The following is an 18589-nucleotide window of genomic DNA, read 5'->3' on the forward strand; positions in this document are numbered from 1 at the left end:
TTCGCCTGTTACGGTGGTTTTGATTGGTCAAATTTTAAAGTGCGGCAAGATCAAATTCGGACTCTGAACACCCTGAAAGTCACTGTTATTTTTCATTTTTTTCGAATCTATGTGATAGCAATTGCATAACATGGGGAGCGTAGAAAGGGACAATGAGTGGGAATATGTCGCACCACAATTTGTAGATTTTACAACAAATCCACTGGAAGATGCAGATAATCCAGATGACTGGTTCGGTAAGTGCGCGGCGGCACAAACGGAATATTTTTAGTTTTTCGCTGGACTTTCATGACTTTTCTCAAATGTTATCAACTAACCGCTGTTAAAAAACTAACTAAAGGAAAGGGAGGCTGATCTTTGTATTTTTCAAATCGACAGTAACTAAAATCGAGTCAGATTCGCTTCAGCAATATATTGAAGTGTACTGTACCGAATCGAGTTAGCTCCAGCTAAAGACGGGAGGGTAAGAGGGTCATCCCTTCTTCTTTGGGTTATCAGTAGTTCTTCAATGATCTGAAGATTATTTACTTTCTTTCGGACAAGTTTGTTGAATTTGGTTCTAGAATAATAATAATGTTTATTCAATGTTTGTACAATCAAACAAACATACACAATTTACAAACTAGATTATATCACAGCAGTAGTCACAGTTATAATTAGTTAAATTACACTGTTGGAATTTTTACCTTGGATAATATAACAGTTTAAACATAACTTATTTCCAACGGGGTCCATAAAAGAGCATGTCAGTTTGGTTGAGACAGCCAGATATTTAATAAATCTATCAAAATATGCCGCTATGCTGGTACAACTATAAGGGTGGGTAGGTGTTTCAGTATGGACGTGCAAATATAGAAGCAATTTCGGTGTGACGAATCACCGAAACGGACCGAATCGGACCGAAACGGACCGAAACTAAACCGAAACGGAGTCGAAACTAAACCGAAACGGAGTCGAAATGGAAACCATAAGCTATTTTAAGGGAATTCAATACAGTTTAGATTGTGTGTGAACAAAACGGACCCCGATCGGAACCGAAACGAAATTGTAAATGTGGTTTTTTTTGGTAAATTTGAGCTGTGTTTCTTTATTTGTCGTGTAGGCCTATATATTGTGTATATTATATATGCCAAATACATACAATAATGCATGTATCTATGTTATATAAATACAAGCACATGACTAGATCTTCATACATTAGAAAGGCAATTATATCATAATGCAGTGACGAGACATCGCATTTTTTTATACGTTACGTTAATTTCCCCCTTTTATTAATTTTTTCTCCGTTGGATTTCTTGGCTCATTTTGATATTATTTTCAATTTATTAAACGCTTAAAATATTGATAAAGTTGTCCATTTAAATGAGCAATCCATACTTATCACAGCATAAAAAATACTTGTGGCGGTATAGACACACTGTTAAATTTTGTGTAAATGGTTCTAAGATTTATAAATGGATAANGATGGCTCATTTAAATGGACAACTTTATCAATATTTTAAGCGTTAAATAAATTGAAAATATAATCAAAATGAGCCAAGAACTTCAACGGAGAAAAAATAAATAAAAGAGGGAATTTAACGTAACGTTTCAAGACAAGTGATGTCTCGTCACTCCATTCAATATAATTGCCTTTCTTATAATTGGGTATCTAGTCATGTGCTTGTATTTATATAACATAGATACATGCCATTATTGTATGTATTTGGCTTATATAATATACACAATATATGCACGACAAATAAAGATTTACCAAAAAAAAACCATTAACACTTCCTTTGCGGTTCCGATCGGGGTCAGTTTTGTTCAAAAACAATCTAAACTGTATTGAAGTCCCTTTAAATAGCTTATGGTTTCCATTTCGACTCCGTTTCGGTTTAGTTTCGGTCCGTTTCGGTTCCGTTTCGGTTCCGTTTCGGTCCGTTTCGGTGATTCGTCGCACCCCTTAAATTGCCTTCATTTTAATGAAGATAGATCTGTCCAAGACTGGAACAACCTCCCACGAGACCTGTGACCCCAACTGTAACTTTGGAAACCTTTAAAAGTGGTCTCCTCTCTACACAGTTAGCTCTGTACATGTTCTTGCATTCTTTTCCTGTACATTAGCACACTCCAAACATCAACATGATTTTCAATATGATGAATTAGGTCGATTAACAAGTAAGAGTAGAAATTGGCAAGAGAAAATGAGATACAAAGGGAAGTTTTCAAAACGTCTCTATACCAAATCCACTGTGAACTGTATGAAACGGATGTACCCTTCATGTTCATTCCCATCCTTTCAGCTGTCAAACATTTTTCATGAGATAATATGGTTGTCAAACAGTTATCTCGCACACACAGATATATATATATATGAGCCATTGTGTTTGGACAATTGTTTTACCATTCCAATAAGTGTGATGTGCTCACAAAAGTGGCTGAAAACTGAAGCGAAGCATATTATAGTCCTCTTGTCTCCATATTTTTCAACCATTTTTAGTTCTCAGTTTCTCTTTTTACAGTGTTGATGGATCGTTATAAAACAATAAAAAAAAACCTAACAAGCAAAAACTGCTTGCCTGGAATGAAAAACTCATCATATGAAGTAGGGTTTAAAAACTTAATCTTCCTGCATTATCCTATAGGAACATGTGTTCTGACATGGTGAGAGTTACATAAGAATTATCAGTTGGGTATATATGATCAGGAAAATTGCACGGTGATAAAATTAAGGTCAGAGGTGGGCACTTAACATGGGGAGAGAGGAAATTTCACGATTTTTTCCCACCAAGAGTAAATTCAACATCTAGAAGAATCCCTTTTACTGTCAAGTGCAAGAGGTGCACATATTATATATATTATATCTGCCCCAAATGTCAACCTTTTCATAAATAGTATAGGTTTATAGATATTGGGTAACATCCCCTAGGAGTCCAACTATGGACCTCTGGTGGCTAGTCTTAATGCTTTACCTTATGAGCTAAAGATCTAGGGAAAGTTTCTCTAACAGAGTTTGTAGGAAGCAGCTGGTATGTTACCAGGGTGACATACTCTCCCTCCAGGTGTCATAAGTGATTCTTGTGAAAGTATCATTAGGTATATATATTTGTCATGTTTTCTTGGGTTTAATTTAAATCCTCTGTATATTTCTGCTGCAGATGCTCCCTCTATTGGCGGGATAGAGGAGGAATATTTGGAAGAAGATGAAGACTATAATGTCTGTAATGGCATTGATGTAATCGAAGATGCTGATCAAGTAATAGAAAAAGCTGCTACCCCTACAACAGAAACCAGAAGGCTGACCAGATCCTTTGCTTCTACACCTGTCAATGATAAAGGACTGCCTGATGCATCTGGTAATTTTAGCTTTGCTATATCATTTTTACCACGTGGAAAGAGACTCTGAATTTTAAGAATATGTCGTTATTTAAATTGCAGAATGACATTTTCCTGATGTTGCTATGTTTCTGGCATGAGGAGGCCAAATAAAAAAAAATCTTGTATTTCCGCTAACCTAGATTTTTGTGCCTAACCTGAAGTTTTTACTTGCATTAAAGTCAGAACTCCTGCTCTATATAAACATAGTAAAAATATTTTCCAAAAGAAAGAAAATTGCCTGCCTACCTACCTACCATATTTTTTCTGAGGATGATGGCTGAAACACAAGTAATTTCTTTTTGTCCTGATGACTGCCCATTTTATGCAGTAAATTTTTATTGTACAGTATTTGTAACTTGTAACTTTTGAATTCATTACATGCATGGTTATCCAGGGATCAGTAGGTATGCCTGTGCGAACACTGCATTTCAATATTACTCTTTCAGATGCTAAGAAGACACCAGCAAGACAAAGTACACCTGCTAGGTCCACACCAAGAAGAACACCAGCCAGTAGTAAAGTAGCTACGAGCCCTGAACTTTCTGCCAGTGACGGTACTGAAACAAAAGGTATAAAATACAGATGAAGTCAGCTTTACATGATTTGTACATTTAGGACATATTCTGGTTGAAGATCACTACGTACTACATGTATTATTATTAATTGACATCAACATTTCCCCCGTAACTGCTTTTTAGGTGTCATCACTATCACTCACTCCACACATATATTATATTTTCGATTTATTTTCTGTGTGAAATAATAACATGCGGCTCGAGTCTAGAACTGAAATGAACTTTTGAATGTCTGATAGCCAAATTTTCAAATGGAGAAATAGTATTCAGACTTCAGTATGGCAAAACCTCACCTGCACCATTTCTCCTCAAAAATGAACAAATGTACCATTTTCAGTTACAAAATAAAAATACAGAAGCTCTGTTTGATAATGAAGTGTATTTTACATGACTTACAATCTATATGACGTGCAAATTCTTGCATCCTTGCAGCGCCTTCAAATCTGAAATACTGATATCAATTTTTAGCTTACCTGGTCCAAAGGATCTGTGAGCTTTTGCCATGGCACAGCGTCCTCCGCCTGTCATCCAACTTTTCCTTTAAAACGCTACTTTTCCTGAATGGCTCAGTGGACTATGACTAAATTTGGTCCAGAGCATCCTTGAGCAATTATGTATAAACAGAGTGTTTGGCCCCCCTGGGGGCAGAATGGTGGGTCCCAATAGGGGAAATGTGGTTAAATCTTTAAAATCATTTTCCTTCAGTACAACTGGGTGGAATTTTCAACACAAGTTTGTGGAGAGAAATCTTGGGCAAAAGGAACTCGATTTGTATGAAGATAGAGTATGTGCCCCCCCCCCCCCCCCCCCCCCCCCCCCCNTGTACTAGCTTTGCTTTAATTCTATTCAAAACGTCGTATGTTTTAGTGTCATACAAGGCATTCTGACAGTAACATTAATTCTGTATTTCATAAATCAGATGGACCTGTAGTTACCACAAATATATGCACTGATCTGGCCCAGTGGAGGACAAAAAGCAAGAAGGAACCACCAAAGACTGCAAAGAACAACACCAAATCTCAACCAGCCAGAGTTAAGAAACCGCCAACTAAAGGGTAGGCAAATGCTTTATCAGTACATTAAACAATTTGGCTTCCAGCTCTTAATTCTTAAACAGAAACGCATTTGTATACGCCTGTCGAAAGACATTATGCGAGCAAGTGGCCATGGGTGGGCTTCATAGGAAGGTTGATAACCATTATCTGACTGTAATTTACCGGGTTTTGCCCCCAACATCAGTGGAGTGGGTGTAACCACAATTGTCTTACCATAATTAATACACTCATCCCCTTGGTTTCATTAATGCAATACCACATGCATTCAATGATGTTTTATTTTACTCATTGATCTATCGGGTATGTTGAATTATTTCTCCTTTAACATCAGTTACAAACACTAGATATTTCAGCAATACAAACAACTGCTCATTCATCGTGTGACAGGCGTAGTATGTACCACTTTGTGGTTACCTTGTAAACATAGATTTGACAGCTATTTGTCAAAATTAAAGAAATGTTTTGTGGTACAAAAGACTTAACTCAAGTGTGTGTGTCGTACATATTATCAGCTTTGTTGTTCACTATTTTTTGTTACAACTTTTGCAGTTTTTATTCTAGTCATACATACATTTATATATAGGACAGGACTAAATAGACCTAGTCTGATGATTGACCCCTCAAATTGTTTAAAATGGAAAGCAAATATTAAGTCACAGTAATAAACTACCAAAGTCCACCTTCTATTAAAATAAGGTTGTTTCATGCAAATGGTTTGAGTCTTACAAATAGTTGAAAGTAACTGCTAATTCGCCGAATTGTCTTGTTGTTTTTGTTTTTCTCCAATATCTGTATTATTGTCTGAAGACATACTATTTTATACCTTCTTGATAGATAAACTTGACATACATATGTGTACTTTTGGTTGTTGCAGGATTGCTCCTTCATATTTAGCTAGTATTGCTAATTTATAAATGTTTAACTAGTACTTCAGACAGTTCCACAAGTTTCTTTACATTTCAGACCTGACAGTGAAAAGTCTGTCCAAAACCCAGAGCAGAGGGGGAGATCAACTACACTGAAGCGATCAAGTTCTTTTAGGCGATCCGCAGAGACCACTAATCTCTCCAGTTCACTGGATGGAAAGTCACACACCAGTTTGAAAAGAACAAATTCCATGACGAGATCTACCAGTCAAAAACTTAATAATGTGTCAAGTTCATCTTCAGACACTGGTAAAAACATGAAACGTAATCATTCACGCGGGCTGTCAGCAGGGCGCGCCACCTCCTCAGACAGACAAACACGCCCGAGGTTGAACTCAAATAGCTCTGATACAAAGGAGGACAGTTCAGCTCCAGCTTCCAAGATGCCAAAGCTTACCATCCCCAACACACCAACCTTCATGAAGTAAGTGCAGATCTAATAAAAACACAATATGCCATTTTGTAATTTTAAGAACCCATTTTTAGCGTTTTTGTTAATGCTTTCTAGAAACAGGGGGAGACAATAAGGATAGCCTGCTAGTCTGAGACAAGTGAAATATCCAGGTTGGACTAGTGTTTCTAAAAACTGCTAGCCTGATTGACTAGTCAAAATTTGATATTACTTACAACCCTCCCCCCCAAAAACCCCCCATCCCAGGGTCATTTCTGAACGTAATGAATAATATTACACAAAAATTGTCATAAAGGGTTTGAAGAACTGACACTTACATCTTTTTCATGATTAGTAAAAGTGTTGTTAGCTGGACAGTGTTTATACTGAAAATGAGATTGACATTGTAACTGAACTAATCATAAGTGAAAGTGAAACATGGGTCAGTACAGGATATAAAGCAAAGATACATGTACAGTTGATAATATAGGTTGTGACAATGACCCAGTTAAATGTGATCAAGAACCCAGTGCATTCCTCTCAATCCAGGGTTACCTTCAGATATGTTGGAGAACATTCCCGTTACCCAAGCTGACTTGATTATTTAAACACTTGCATGTTGAACATTCAGTGACTAAGTCAGTGGTCCTTGGCTAACAGCATGTACTTATATAGAATTTGGGCTTATGCATTGTACAACAGTGTTCCATGAGTAAAAACTGTCAAAACAACAACACCTTTTCCCATTTAACATAGACAAATTTATGACTTTCCAAAGTTAAGGACAGGGTAGACTATACAAAGGTCGGGTAAGAGAATAACTTTGTTTCAGGGTTCCAAGGTCAAGGCCAAAGTCACCATAACTATTCCGGAAAATCATTGACCAATTCAGTGTCATCCATCTAGGATATTGTGTTTTGGGGGATTCATCAAACTTAATACAAAGGTCAATAGGGAAAAACTTCAGATCAATCTATGTTTGTGTTTTAAGGATGTACACCTCTGAGAAGTCAAAAATTTCCTGTATTAAACTTTTTTTCTTATATGGATTTTTGGAAAAAGGAGTTAATGGCATAGTAGAAAATGCAAAAAAAACTGTGTCGGTGTGTTCGTTTTTGTGCTATGATCGGTCAAAGATACCAATTTAACAAAACCCATGATTTTAGGTGAATTTTTGGGTTTGACCATTTGCAGAACAAATTCATATAATTTCTTCCAAGTGTGTTATCAGATATGTATGAATGTTTGTTGAATTGATGAAAATATTGTTTTCTTTTAAATTGTGGAAGGAAAATTTCCTAATCTTATTCTTTTAACTCAGAAAGCCGATTTTAGTTACCCCTACCCCCTATTTTTTAATGAAAAAATACTCATCAAGATTAAACCCTTGATATAAAAAGTTCTGGTAATAAACTTTTTTTAACATTAAATGAATTAAATAAAAATGTGTTTCTCTTTCTAAAACATCTACAAAAATGGGGGGTCAGTGTTTTTCTTTTTTTGTCCCATTATCATTTGTGTATTTTTTTTACCTTTTTCGGAGTCAAAAATCAAAAGTGCTTCAGTTACATTAAATACGTAAATTTTTTATAAATAATGTATAATTTTCCAGTTTTTTGCATACTAATTTTATCATATTGAACATTATAAAGTTGTACAGCAAAATTGACCCTGCTACAATTAAAAATGGCAACACAATGACAATTTAAGTGATCAATCTAGTGTCAAAAAGGTGAAATTTTGGCCTTTTTTGAAGCGCAAGAAATACACATTTTCAAAATGGCCGCCAAATTGGTAATTTTTTTAAATTCTTGTAAAATAAGTTCTACAAACAACAGGCATCTAGTTTTTTGTCATATTTCTCAGATGCGTGTTTGCTAATAAACCTATCATAATTTGTTAAATATTACAAAAATCCATTACACCAGATCAAAACGAGACTTGAATGTGATTGAAACCTCAGACGAGTACATCCTTAAGGTGCCAAGGTTTTTATAGAAGAGTGTCAAATTATAAAACAACATTTTCTTTTTTCCCTCTTTTACAAGTGTTATCATTAAATGTAATCATTGATAAAATCTATTTATCTTGTCTTTTAATTGAAGGAGGAAGCCTGGTCCAAAAACAAATGCAGAACAATACAAGAAAGCTGAAGAGAGAGAAATGGAAACAATTGCTATGATGAGAAAAGAGTTGGTTAAAAAACGTAAACTAGCCCAAGAGTCATACAAGAAAGCTATGACTGGCTCAGCCTGCCAACCTGTTCATGCTCATAAATTGCCAACGATGCCGCAGGGTTTCCAGTTCCAGACTGACAGTCGTATTAAGTCTCATGGGATGGAGACCCGCAGTGAGAGTAGAGAGAGGGACTTCGTGGAAACCCTTCGTTCCAGCACTGCAACTAAGACGTCTGTTAGTACTTGTTCCTGTCGTTTGTGTACTGGTATCTGAGAAACTTTTCAACAACATTGATAAGTAATAACGGAAGTCTCATTTTTTTTTTCAGATATCAATTATAAATGTGTAAAAAATATATTTTTATATCATAGTTCATGATTATAGTTATGGTCAAAGAGCTATGTGTTGTTTATAGTTGCTCACATTGTCACAGTATTGATTGATGGATTAATTGAAATTAATCTTAAGCCCAAACAGGTAGCAAACCAAAAGGGCCCAACCATCCCTAAACCATTCAAACTGACCGACTGTAAGAAGCATAAGATGGGCAGTATGGATGACCTGTCTAAGGCTGATACCTTCCAGAGTATGGCTGAAAAGGTGAAGGCCTTCCACAGGCAGACACCAGAACGCTTCAAATCCAGGGGTCGTATGTGCAGTGCCAACAAAGGTAGGACAAAATCTAGCTCCTGGGGTATTATTGGCAGTGCCGACAGAGGTAGGAAAAAATCTAGATCCTGGGGGATTATTGGCAGTGCCGACAGAAGTAGGATAAAATCTAGCTCCCGGGGTATTATTGGCAGTGCCGCCAGAGGTAGGATAAAATCTAGCTACTGGGGTATTATTGGCAGTGACGACAGAGGTAGGATAAAATCTACCTCCTGGGGTATTATTGGCAGGGCAGACAGAGGTAGGATAAAATCTAGCTCCTGGGGTATTATTGGCAGTGCCGACAGAGGTAGGATAGAATCTAGCTCCTGCGGTATTATTGGCAGTGCCTGTAGATGTATGACTAAAACTAATTGGCATTTTCAATTAAGACTTTGCAATAGAGCACCCCTTCAGACAACATTTTTGTCAGGAGACAAAAGCCTGTTTAAAAAAATAATTAGTGGAATATTCTCGGTTTCCTATATTTTTCCATGCATATGTTGTCCACTTAGTCTTGTGCAAAATATCAAAATATTCACCCTCCTTGTGAACTATAACAGTTTTTCATCAAATTAGCATAGGTATCCTCAATTTAGTTTTTTTATCCTCCCCAAAATACTTTCTGTTACTTTAGAAATGAAGAATTACGGTAATAAGTCAAAAGAATAAAAGTGCATTTTTGAATTACAGAAACCATATTTTGCTAATGCTCATAAACAGACACTGTAGACAGGTTTTAACTTACTTCTTTTGAATGACTGTATTATAGCAGGGCACAGGCTAACCAGCCATCCATTCGTCCTGACCAGGTGAAAATTGAAAAGGAAGAGTGGAAATTACAACCACACTAAGGACTTGTCCCGATGCATAGTGAAAAATAATATAAATCTACACTATTTCTATCACTTAAACATTGTGATGAATACTAAATGGATCTCTTTTACTAAGTTACTTTGGTTACACAGAGAGAGCATATTTCTACACTTCATAATGCTCTGTAACTAACTGATATGAATCATGGAACAGAAGTTGTGAAAATGTGTCTTTTTCGCAAAGGGTATCAACAATAATAATACGACATGTTTGATGGAGGTAATCAAACATGCATGTTGCTACTTTCGATACGTAGGAAGTTTATGCATGATAAATACAAGCGGGAGTTTTCAGAAAAAAATGAGGGCTACGATATGTCAGTTAGAATTTTTGAATAATTTATGCACGCTTGTTTTGTGTATGGGATGTCATCACAAGTTGTAATAATAATAATTTGAGGTTGTTGTATACCCCTTTATCACAACCTAGTTCATAGGTCGTCTCAAAGCGGTTCACAAATTATTATTCGTGGTTATAGGGCCTTTGCAACCAGCCATTACCTTTTTCAATTCCTGCGAGAGCATACAGCCGGAGCTGCCATTTCGGCGCTAACCGCTAGCATTCAACAATTCTAGCACTGCCTAAACCACATACTCATTTACAGCTGAGTAGACTGGAACAAGCGGAGTAAAGTATCTTGCTCAAAGATATAACACAGTGCCGTGCCGTGACTCGTAACATGCAACCCTTCGGTCACAAGCCCGGCATCCTACCACTAGACTAGCTACCGTGCCTCCATTCATAAGTTGTATTGATGGTAAATAAAGATTTATAGGAAATGCACAATCTGTAAATATAACTGAACAAAAAAGATAGCAAATAGAGCATGAAATAGGGCATGGCAAATTGACCATCATTTTATTAATAAATTTCTCATAAAAACATGACATGGTCGTTATAAAAAGCGACACAAGTAGTAAATTAAAATGCCTTCAAATCGCCCTGCATCTGTGGTCCGTGGTCCTTGGTCTGTCCTTAAACAATTCTTCATATCGCTATTTCTCAGGAAGTACCAGAGGGGTCTTTCTCAAATTTGATATGCAGGTTTTCCTTGCTCCCTCGTTGTGCAGGTTAAATTTTGAGACTGATCAGATAAATAAAAAGGCCGACAGGCAGCCATCTTGGTTTTTGACAGTGAAGGTTTGTTATGGCTATTACTCAGGAAGTACTGGCCATGGAGAGATCTCTTGTTCATAATCTCAGGTGCACAATAACATTTCCTGAGTGGAATTTTTCTTACACTAGGCACAGTGCCTAGTTGTTTAAAATATTAAACCTGAACCCTGAATTGGCACTGTAAAGTTTTCACCTTTGGACTAACCAATGCAGAAACCAGATTTTGTTTTTGTTTTTTGAGTGTGTCTATTTATAATTTTCTTTTGTGACAAAACAAACTACCAGTTTTTTAAGGGAATATATTTTTAATCAAATCCATTGAATTTGATTCCTTATCAGGTGAAGGTGTCCGAGGAAGATCAAGATCACCAAACAAGGTATTGACTGTTCCAAAAACTCCACAGTTTGAGACTCGAGGCAGAACCCGGTCTTATCACATACCAACTCACCAAGAAAGGGAGGAAGAGGAAGTTCAGGAAATGGTCAAGTACGTTTCAATGAATATAAGAGTCATTGAGGACCGTTTCAAAAACTATAACGGATAGGAGAGAAGGGGGAAGTGCTTCAAGCAAAAATGAGATCCCCTTTGGGATCATTGTGCAAACATTGAACCATCTTGAAAGGTTCTATGTATTATTTGCTCACCTGGAGGACAATAGTGAGCTTATATTATGCCGTGGCGCAGCGTCCGTCGTCAACTTTTTCTTTAAAACCTATCTCCTCCTTAACGCCAAAGAGGATTTCAACCAAATTTAGTCTGAAGCATCACTAGGGGAGGGCAATCATACTTAAATAAATGGGGTTGTTTCGACCCCTGAGGCCATGGGGGCGCGCTCTGAAGGGGAACTTAGCTAAATTTGCTTTAAAACGCATCTCCTCCTAAACGCCAGAGAGAATTTCAACCAAATTTAGTCTGAAGCATCAGTAGGGGGAGGGCAATCATTTCCTAAATAAATGAGACTGGTTCGACACCTGGGGCTAGAAAGACCGGGCCCCAAACAGGAAAATTATCTAATATTTTGCTTTGAGACGCTGATACTGCTAATTGCTTGAGTGGATTGTACAAAATTTGGTCAAAAGCATTATTGAGGAAGAACAAACATTTCTTAAATGAATCAGGTTGATTTGACCCATGCGGTCCTAAGAAATGGTACAGCCAGATTATATTCTATGGCGTAGTTTTCATAAATTGTTAAAAATTGGTTTCTAGGTTTATGAAAGCTTATAGTTGAATGAAAATTAAAGTATTGTCTAATTACACCCTGTAATATGACATATTACTTATTTCAAAATCTGTTAACATGACAACTCAATGGAGGGCCCTGATTAGTTGAAAGTCAGATATTGTGGTCCCAGTTGGGTTAGAACATAGATCGTATCTGGTTTTGAGGAAATTTCATAGAAAGATGTACTAATGCATTCAGTTGCAATGACTTAAATATAAAACCAGGTGAGCGATACAGGTCCAATGGACCTCTTGTTGAATTTTTCTCTTCTTTTATTTGTATGATTGCATTTTTGAGTCATGTTAAAGTAAATGCACCTTGTGCAATTTTTTTAACTTTTGATATTTTTGCAAATGCATTGGAGCATTCTCTTGTCTATATTTTAATATGGTTGAGTCTTTTGAACTGATTGCGGTTCTCTTAGCCTGTCCTGCTGAAGTCTTTAAGTAAACAAGCTTCGTCTGATTTTAATTTAGTTTTGTCAAATGATGACCTGGTATTCTGGCCCTAATTTCAATTACAATAGTTGTTGATAGGTCACCAAACTTAAACAAACCACGAATTGTGGTTTTGATAATATATTTAGGCCAATGAGTTTTATAAAAGAAAATTCTAAGGAATGATTTTGTCATTTAAAATAACAATTGATTCATTCTGTTGACTAGGAATCAATTCAAAGCTCATCCTGTGAATGAGAGGATTTTGACCAACCCTAACACCGGTGTGAGGAAGGTGCCATCCAAACCTATAACAACGCCAGAGGAGTTCCACCTTACTGCCCCAGACAGGCGGGCACAGGACAGTTCTACTGAGGAAGAGAAATTTGAGTTCCACGCCAAACCATTGCCTATAAAGATACTGGAAGGCCCAGTGGTAAGAGCGTACAAAAGATTTTACAATGATAAGTGGATTCAGTTTTGCTCTGTTAATTTTTATGAATTTATCATTGCATTATACAAATAAAATTAACGCCTTAGGTCAAACTTGGAATATCCCGCCCTTGACACATTGCATTCTGTTGGCAGTCTTAAGCTTATATAAATCGGAGTGTTTGACCAGATGTATCAAACCGCATTGAGTTAAATAACCATCATAACTTTGATGGGTTCAATTGGACAAGACTCTATATATATGTGAATCCTGTAAATTTCATTCTACTTAGCTTCATTAAATTTTAAATTACCTTGTTGAAATGTGTTATCCTGAATCTGGAGTTGCAGTGTGCTACATTCTGCCTCATTGTTCGACTGTGCAGTCTATCCATGCTGTAATGGATTTTTACTTACAGACATAAAGTTAATTATCCAAAGTCAGTTTTCTCTTGTCACTCCATGCCAGTTTCCCTCACACATGAGAACCTTTGTATGCTTCCATCCAAGCAAACTAGAGTTATTTATTTGTTCATACACACAGTATCTCGATGAGCACACCAACAAAGCATGTCTTGACTTAACCCACTTCTAGCTAGGATTCTGCAAAGCTAGCTGACTATCTGTATCTGTTATTTATGATAATGTTACACATTCAAAATTCATAAGTTTTCATGATTGTGTACAACAGGGAGTAAAACCAGCGAAACAAGTGGCCCCAACAGTTCCTAAATCACCTGCATTTGCTTTGAAGAATCGAGTACGGATGCCTGCTGAAATGGAGGATTTTAAGGTACCAACTCTTTGATTATAAAATCACATTTTATTTGTGTGTAAAAGAAAGAAAAAAATAGTTAACACTGTCAGACTTACTATTCACATGTTTCCTGGTTAAGATTTGTTGAATAGAACATGTTATTATTTAATTTCTGCAGATATAAAAGACAGTTTTGTACATCAGTCTACATTTATCAGTTCTAGATCTGCCACCAGATTTTTACAGACCTATGAATCTGTACTTATATTCTGTTCTGCAGTCATGTTTAAAGACAAAATCATATGTTTTGTGTGTGATCAGGTGTTCTATGTTGATTTTTCGTTTCAGAATGAATCCCAGGTGAAGGTCACGGCTAACCCAGTACCTCATGCTGGAGTGCCATTCCAGCCAAAGCTAGGTCACAAGTGCACTGTTCCAGAGCCTTTTACCTTTGAGGAAAGGGATCAAGATGTCAGGGCAAAGAAGGAAGAAAAAATCAAGGAAATTTTGGAAGAAGAGAAAAGAGTAAAAAAAATATTCTGATGTTTTCTTTTGTAACTTCAGTGAATATTTGTGCTATTATGACATTTGGGCAAATGCCTATCAAATTTTAAGCGTTGTAAATTCAGCGCAAAATTACTTTAATTTGAGGAATTTAGTACACGTAAAAATTGTCCAGATGAATTCACTCATTTCAAATATAATATTCTTCCAATTCAGGCTAGGGAATTCCAGGCTCAGAATTGTCCGAGCCCGACCTCCGACACACTGCCTCAAAAACAACCAAAACCAGCCACTCAGCCACAACCCTTCAACTTTGACATAGACAATCGAGGAGCCAAGCGAGCAGAGGAGTGGAGTCGTAAGGTACAAGTACATCACTTTGTCCTTGTGTTGATTGTTACACCACTTTGTCCTTGTGTTGATTGTTACACCACTCTGTCCTTGTGTTCATTGTGACATTACTTTGTCCTTGTGTTCATTGTGACATTACTTTGTCCTTGTGTTCATTGTGACATTACTTTGTCCTTGTGTTCATTGTTACACCACTTTGTCCTTGTGTTCATTGTGACATTACTTTGTCCTTGTGTTCATTGTGACATTACTTTGTCCTTGTGTTCATTGTGACATTACTTTGTCCTCCTGTTCATTGTGACATTACTTTGTCCTTGTGTATATTGTGACATTACTTTGTCCTTTTGGTTACTGTTATTTCTTTTTGTCCTTGTATTCATCTTTTTATACTTTAAGATTAAGTGACATGTATTTTAAAATTAGGTTTTAGTTACAGTAACGACTACAATATATGAATTTAAGGTTTACACATTTACATTGCTATTAAATGTTCTCCTCTCACCTTTACAAGTGTGTAAAAAAGGATAATGACATATTTTACAGATAGGGCTGATGATAACTGCTATACAATAATCATGGTTGTAAGGTTACTAGGCTTATGGTTTACAGATTGAGGAGGAGCTACGACAGCAGAGACAACAGGCCACGTTCAAGGCGACCAACAGTGATGTTCTCATTAAGAAGCCATTTGTACCAGCAAAGTCACTCAAACCACTAACAGGTGATCACAGAACTATATAGTCAAATGTACTTGATTAGAATGGAACTCTGCAACATTTTGCTGAACTAGTGTGTTGATTTTCTCCTGAACAATGACTGGTCACAATTTCTTAGAATAAAATTAAGCTAAGACTGAAGTGTTACCTGAACTTGGTCTTTGCTTTATACTTTTATTATTGCAAATTATATAAATAAATTTTTAAGAAAAAAAACCCCAATATTCCAAAACCTTGCTCCAACTTCATTTTTTACAGAAACTTAAAATTTCTTAGTCATTGTATGAACTTAAGACTTGCAAATTATGTTGCAATAAAGAATTATGGGGCTATATATAATCCATGTACAATGTATATCTCAGATTTGAAATAATTTCATTATTAACTGAACACAATTCACCATCCTCAACACATTTGGTCAGCTGACCATTTGCCTATGGAAATATGCTATTGAAAAGTGGAACAAGAAATTGATTACATTGTAATATACTCTACTTATTAGAAGTGCAATGAACAAAGAAGTCTTAGCAAGTATTATATAATTATATACATTGCAATGGAAGAATTGAAATGGTAATTGTCAATGCTATTGACATTGATTGTCAGACAGTGAAAGTGACTTATGTCAGGTGTGTGTCTGTCTATATTGACCATATCTCCAGTGTTGAGATATCTATTATTTTGTATGTTTTATCAGACGAGAATGTAGCCAAACATCAGTTTCTGTTTATCACTCGGGGTGCAATCTCGCGTCAAGTTTCTGATTCACATGTCATATCTTCTGTCTACATGAAAGTTAATTTCCTTGTTAATTCTGCTTTACAGATGTAAATGACTTTGAACTAAACACAGACAAGAGATCCAAATCACGGGAAGTGTATGAACAAAGGAGGAAAGCCCACGAGGCTGAGGCAGAAGCTTTGAAACGCCAAAGGGAAAAACATCAGGAGGAACAAGAAAAACTGGCCATTGCAAAACTAAGAGCAGAAATGGTACCCAAACCTCAACCAGTGAAACGATTTAAGACCGTGGAAGTTTTACCAAGTGAAAGACAACCCACAGTTCCAATGTCACCTAAATTCTCAACAGACAATCGCCTGCGTAGCAATGTTCGTGTGTGATCACCACAATGGTCCTCTTGTAAATTTGTATCAAAGTTTGTGTATATCAGTAAATTTTTATGAAGGAGCAATGATTATTGGAGTTCTGTGAAAGCCATTATGATTGGACTTGGCCTCATCAAATATGATTTCCTTTGAAATGAATGTGGTATAAATTTAAAAAGCAGTTGGAATTTTAATTATAAGTTAGACTCCTTCTAAACAGCTTTATAACAGTAAAGCTTGTTAGTATGAATTAATTTTTTTCAAGAAGGTTTGCTGTTAATGAAGATCTATTGTAAAGAGACAGAAAAAACTCATAGGTTTGCTTACGTAAAAACAAAATTAACAGGGGGGGGGAGGAGCTCCTATTTCAGGAAAAGATAAAAACTGTATGAGACCTGATTAAATTGTTTTTGTACCAACTTCTTTAACAACATCAGTTCTCAGAATACACATTTTCTTCTTTGCAACATCTGTATCTCGATTTTCCTGGTATAGTCGACAACAGCAATAAACAGCATTTACTTATCTTGAATATTTATTTATTACATATAATTTCCCGAGAATGAGTTTAGGACACAAGATAGACAGTAGCTTTGTTGCATGCACCCCTCCTTTATAGCATGTGAAATAGACAGGAAGTGTACCTGCGACAAGACTACTATTTTACCTGCTGTAAAGAAAGTTCTTTTATAGCACGGAAACCAGCATTACCTTTAAATAAAATCATTGTAATTTAGTTTTTAATGAAGAATTTAAGATAACCCAGTCTAAGACAATTCAAGCTAGTGATCATTTCGAGATACATGTAAATGTGAATTGATCATTTCGAGATACAGTACATATAAATGTGAATACATTTGAGCATTTCGAGATACAGTACATTAAAATGTGCACATATTTGATCTTTTCAAGATACAGTACATGTAAATGTGCACATATTTGATCATTTCGAGATATATCGGCATGTAAATTTGCATTGTTTTAATCATTTTTAGAAGCATATTAATGTGTGTCAGTTTCGTACGTTCGAGATAGAAATATTTTCTTTTATAGAAGATTATTAGGCTTGAAAATGTCTACTGCAGTTGCATTCATCCCGTTTCATTACATTGATAGCTGGTATAATGAAGCTGCCTGCTGTGAAAGTGGGCCACAGCGCTAGCTTTGTAACAGAACTACCTGTTTGTCTTTCCTTTATCTTGTGAAAAGACAAATCTGATTTTCGAAAAGTACCTTTCACAATAGTGTTAATAATTATCATAGTTATGGCATGCACTGTTATACTAGGATAACATAACCAGTGACATTATATACAAGGTATGACAGTTAAATTTGAATGAGATGAGTGTGAGTGAATGGAAGTTCGAGATATAAATGTAGTTGTAATATAGTGTTTACAATTTTGCACTGATTTGTATTAACACATAATCATGCCAGCACTTAGGAAATGTTATCATTATTTTAGATTTTGTATCTTATTTTTATGTATCTGATTTCCATATTTCCTTACTTCTACTCTGTTTCCTTGCTATTCTCGTGACTCATTTCTTCATATCGATGGCTATGTGTGACTTCTGTTGAATACAATCGGTACCAAACCAAATCATTAGCTCGACTTGTATAAAGTTTGTACAACATTTATTGTCTATATATAGGTATGAGTACATAACAATACTAAAAAAATAATTAATTCCTATCTCTAGCGTATGCTGCGAGATTGTTATTTTTTTCAGGGTTTGAAGTAAAATAGTTTGATGAAAACACAAACTTTTAAAAGTGATATATATATATGAAGTTTGGATTGTAAGATTAATTAACAACGTTATCAGTGGTAAATGCCAGGTCCCAGGAACATCAGAGTAACATCTATAAACAGAAATTAAAGTCTTTATAATATTAATGTGATATTTCTGTTAAATTTGGATTGAGAGA

The 18589-nt window shown here is 35.9% G+C and overlaps 1 protein-coding gene across 3 annotated transcripts; it reads left to right on the forward strand.

Moving 5' to 3' along the window:
- Positions 1-39: 39 nt before the first annotated feature.
- On the forward strand, positions 40-18340 carry LOC110453626 (targeting protein for Xklp2 homolog). Of its 3 annotated transcripts, none has more exons than XM_021502653.1 (14): positions 40-236; positions 3144-3341; positions 3810-3932; positions 4858-4993; positions 5957-6343; positions 8416-8722; positions 8957-9158; positions 11468-11615; positions 13020-13227; positions 13915-14016; positions 14329-14505; positions 14701-14847; positions 15430-15556; positions 16377-18340. In XM_021502653.1, exons 1-14 carry the CDS (start codon positions 131-133, stop codon positions 16670-16672), a joined length of 2664 nt encoding a protein of 887 aa, XP_021358328.1. In that variant the 5' UTR covers positions 40-130; the 3' UTR covers positions 16673-18340. The 3 variants fall into 3 exon arrangements, with proteins under 3 accessions (XP_021358328.1, XP_021358330.1, XP_021358329.1); XM_021502655.1 differs by having other exon boundaries at positions 15445-15556; XM_021502654.1 differs by having other exon boundaries at positions 8966-9158.
- The last annotated feature ends 249 nt before the right edge of the window (positions 18341-18589 follow it).

This window comes from Mizuhopecten yessoensis, unplaced genomic scaffold, assembly GCF_002113885.1.
Source record: "Mizuhopecten yessoensis strain PY_sf001 unplaced genomic scaffold, ASM211388v2 scaffold7473, whole genome shotgun sequence".
Classification (NCBI taxonomy): Eukaryota; Metazoa; Mollusca; class Bivalvia; order Pectinida; family Pectinidae; genus Mizuhopecten; species Mizuhopecten yessoensis.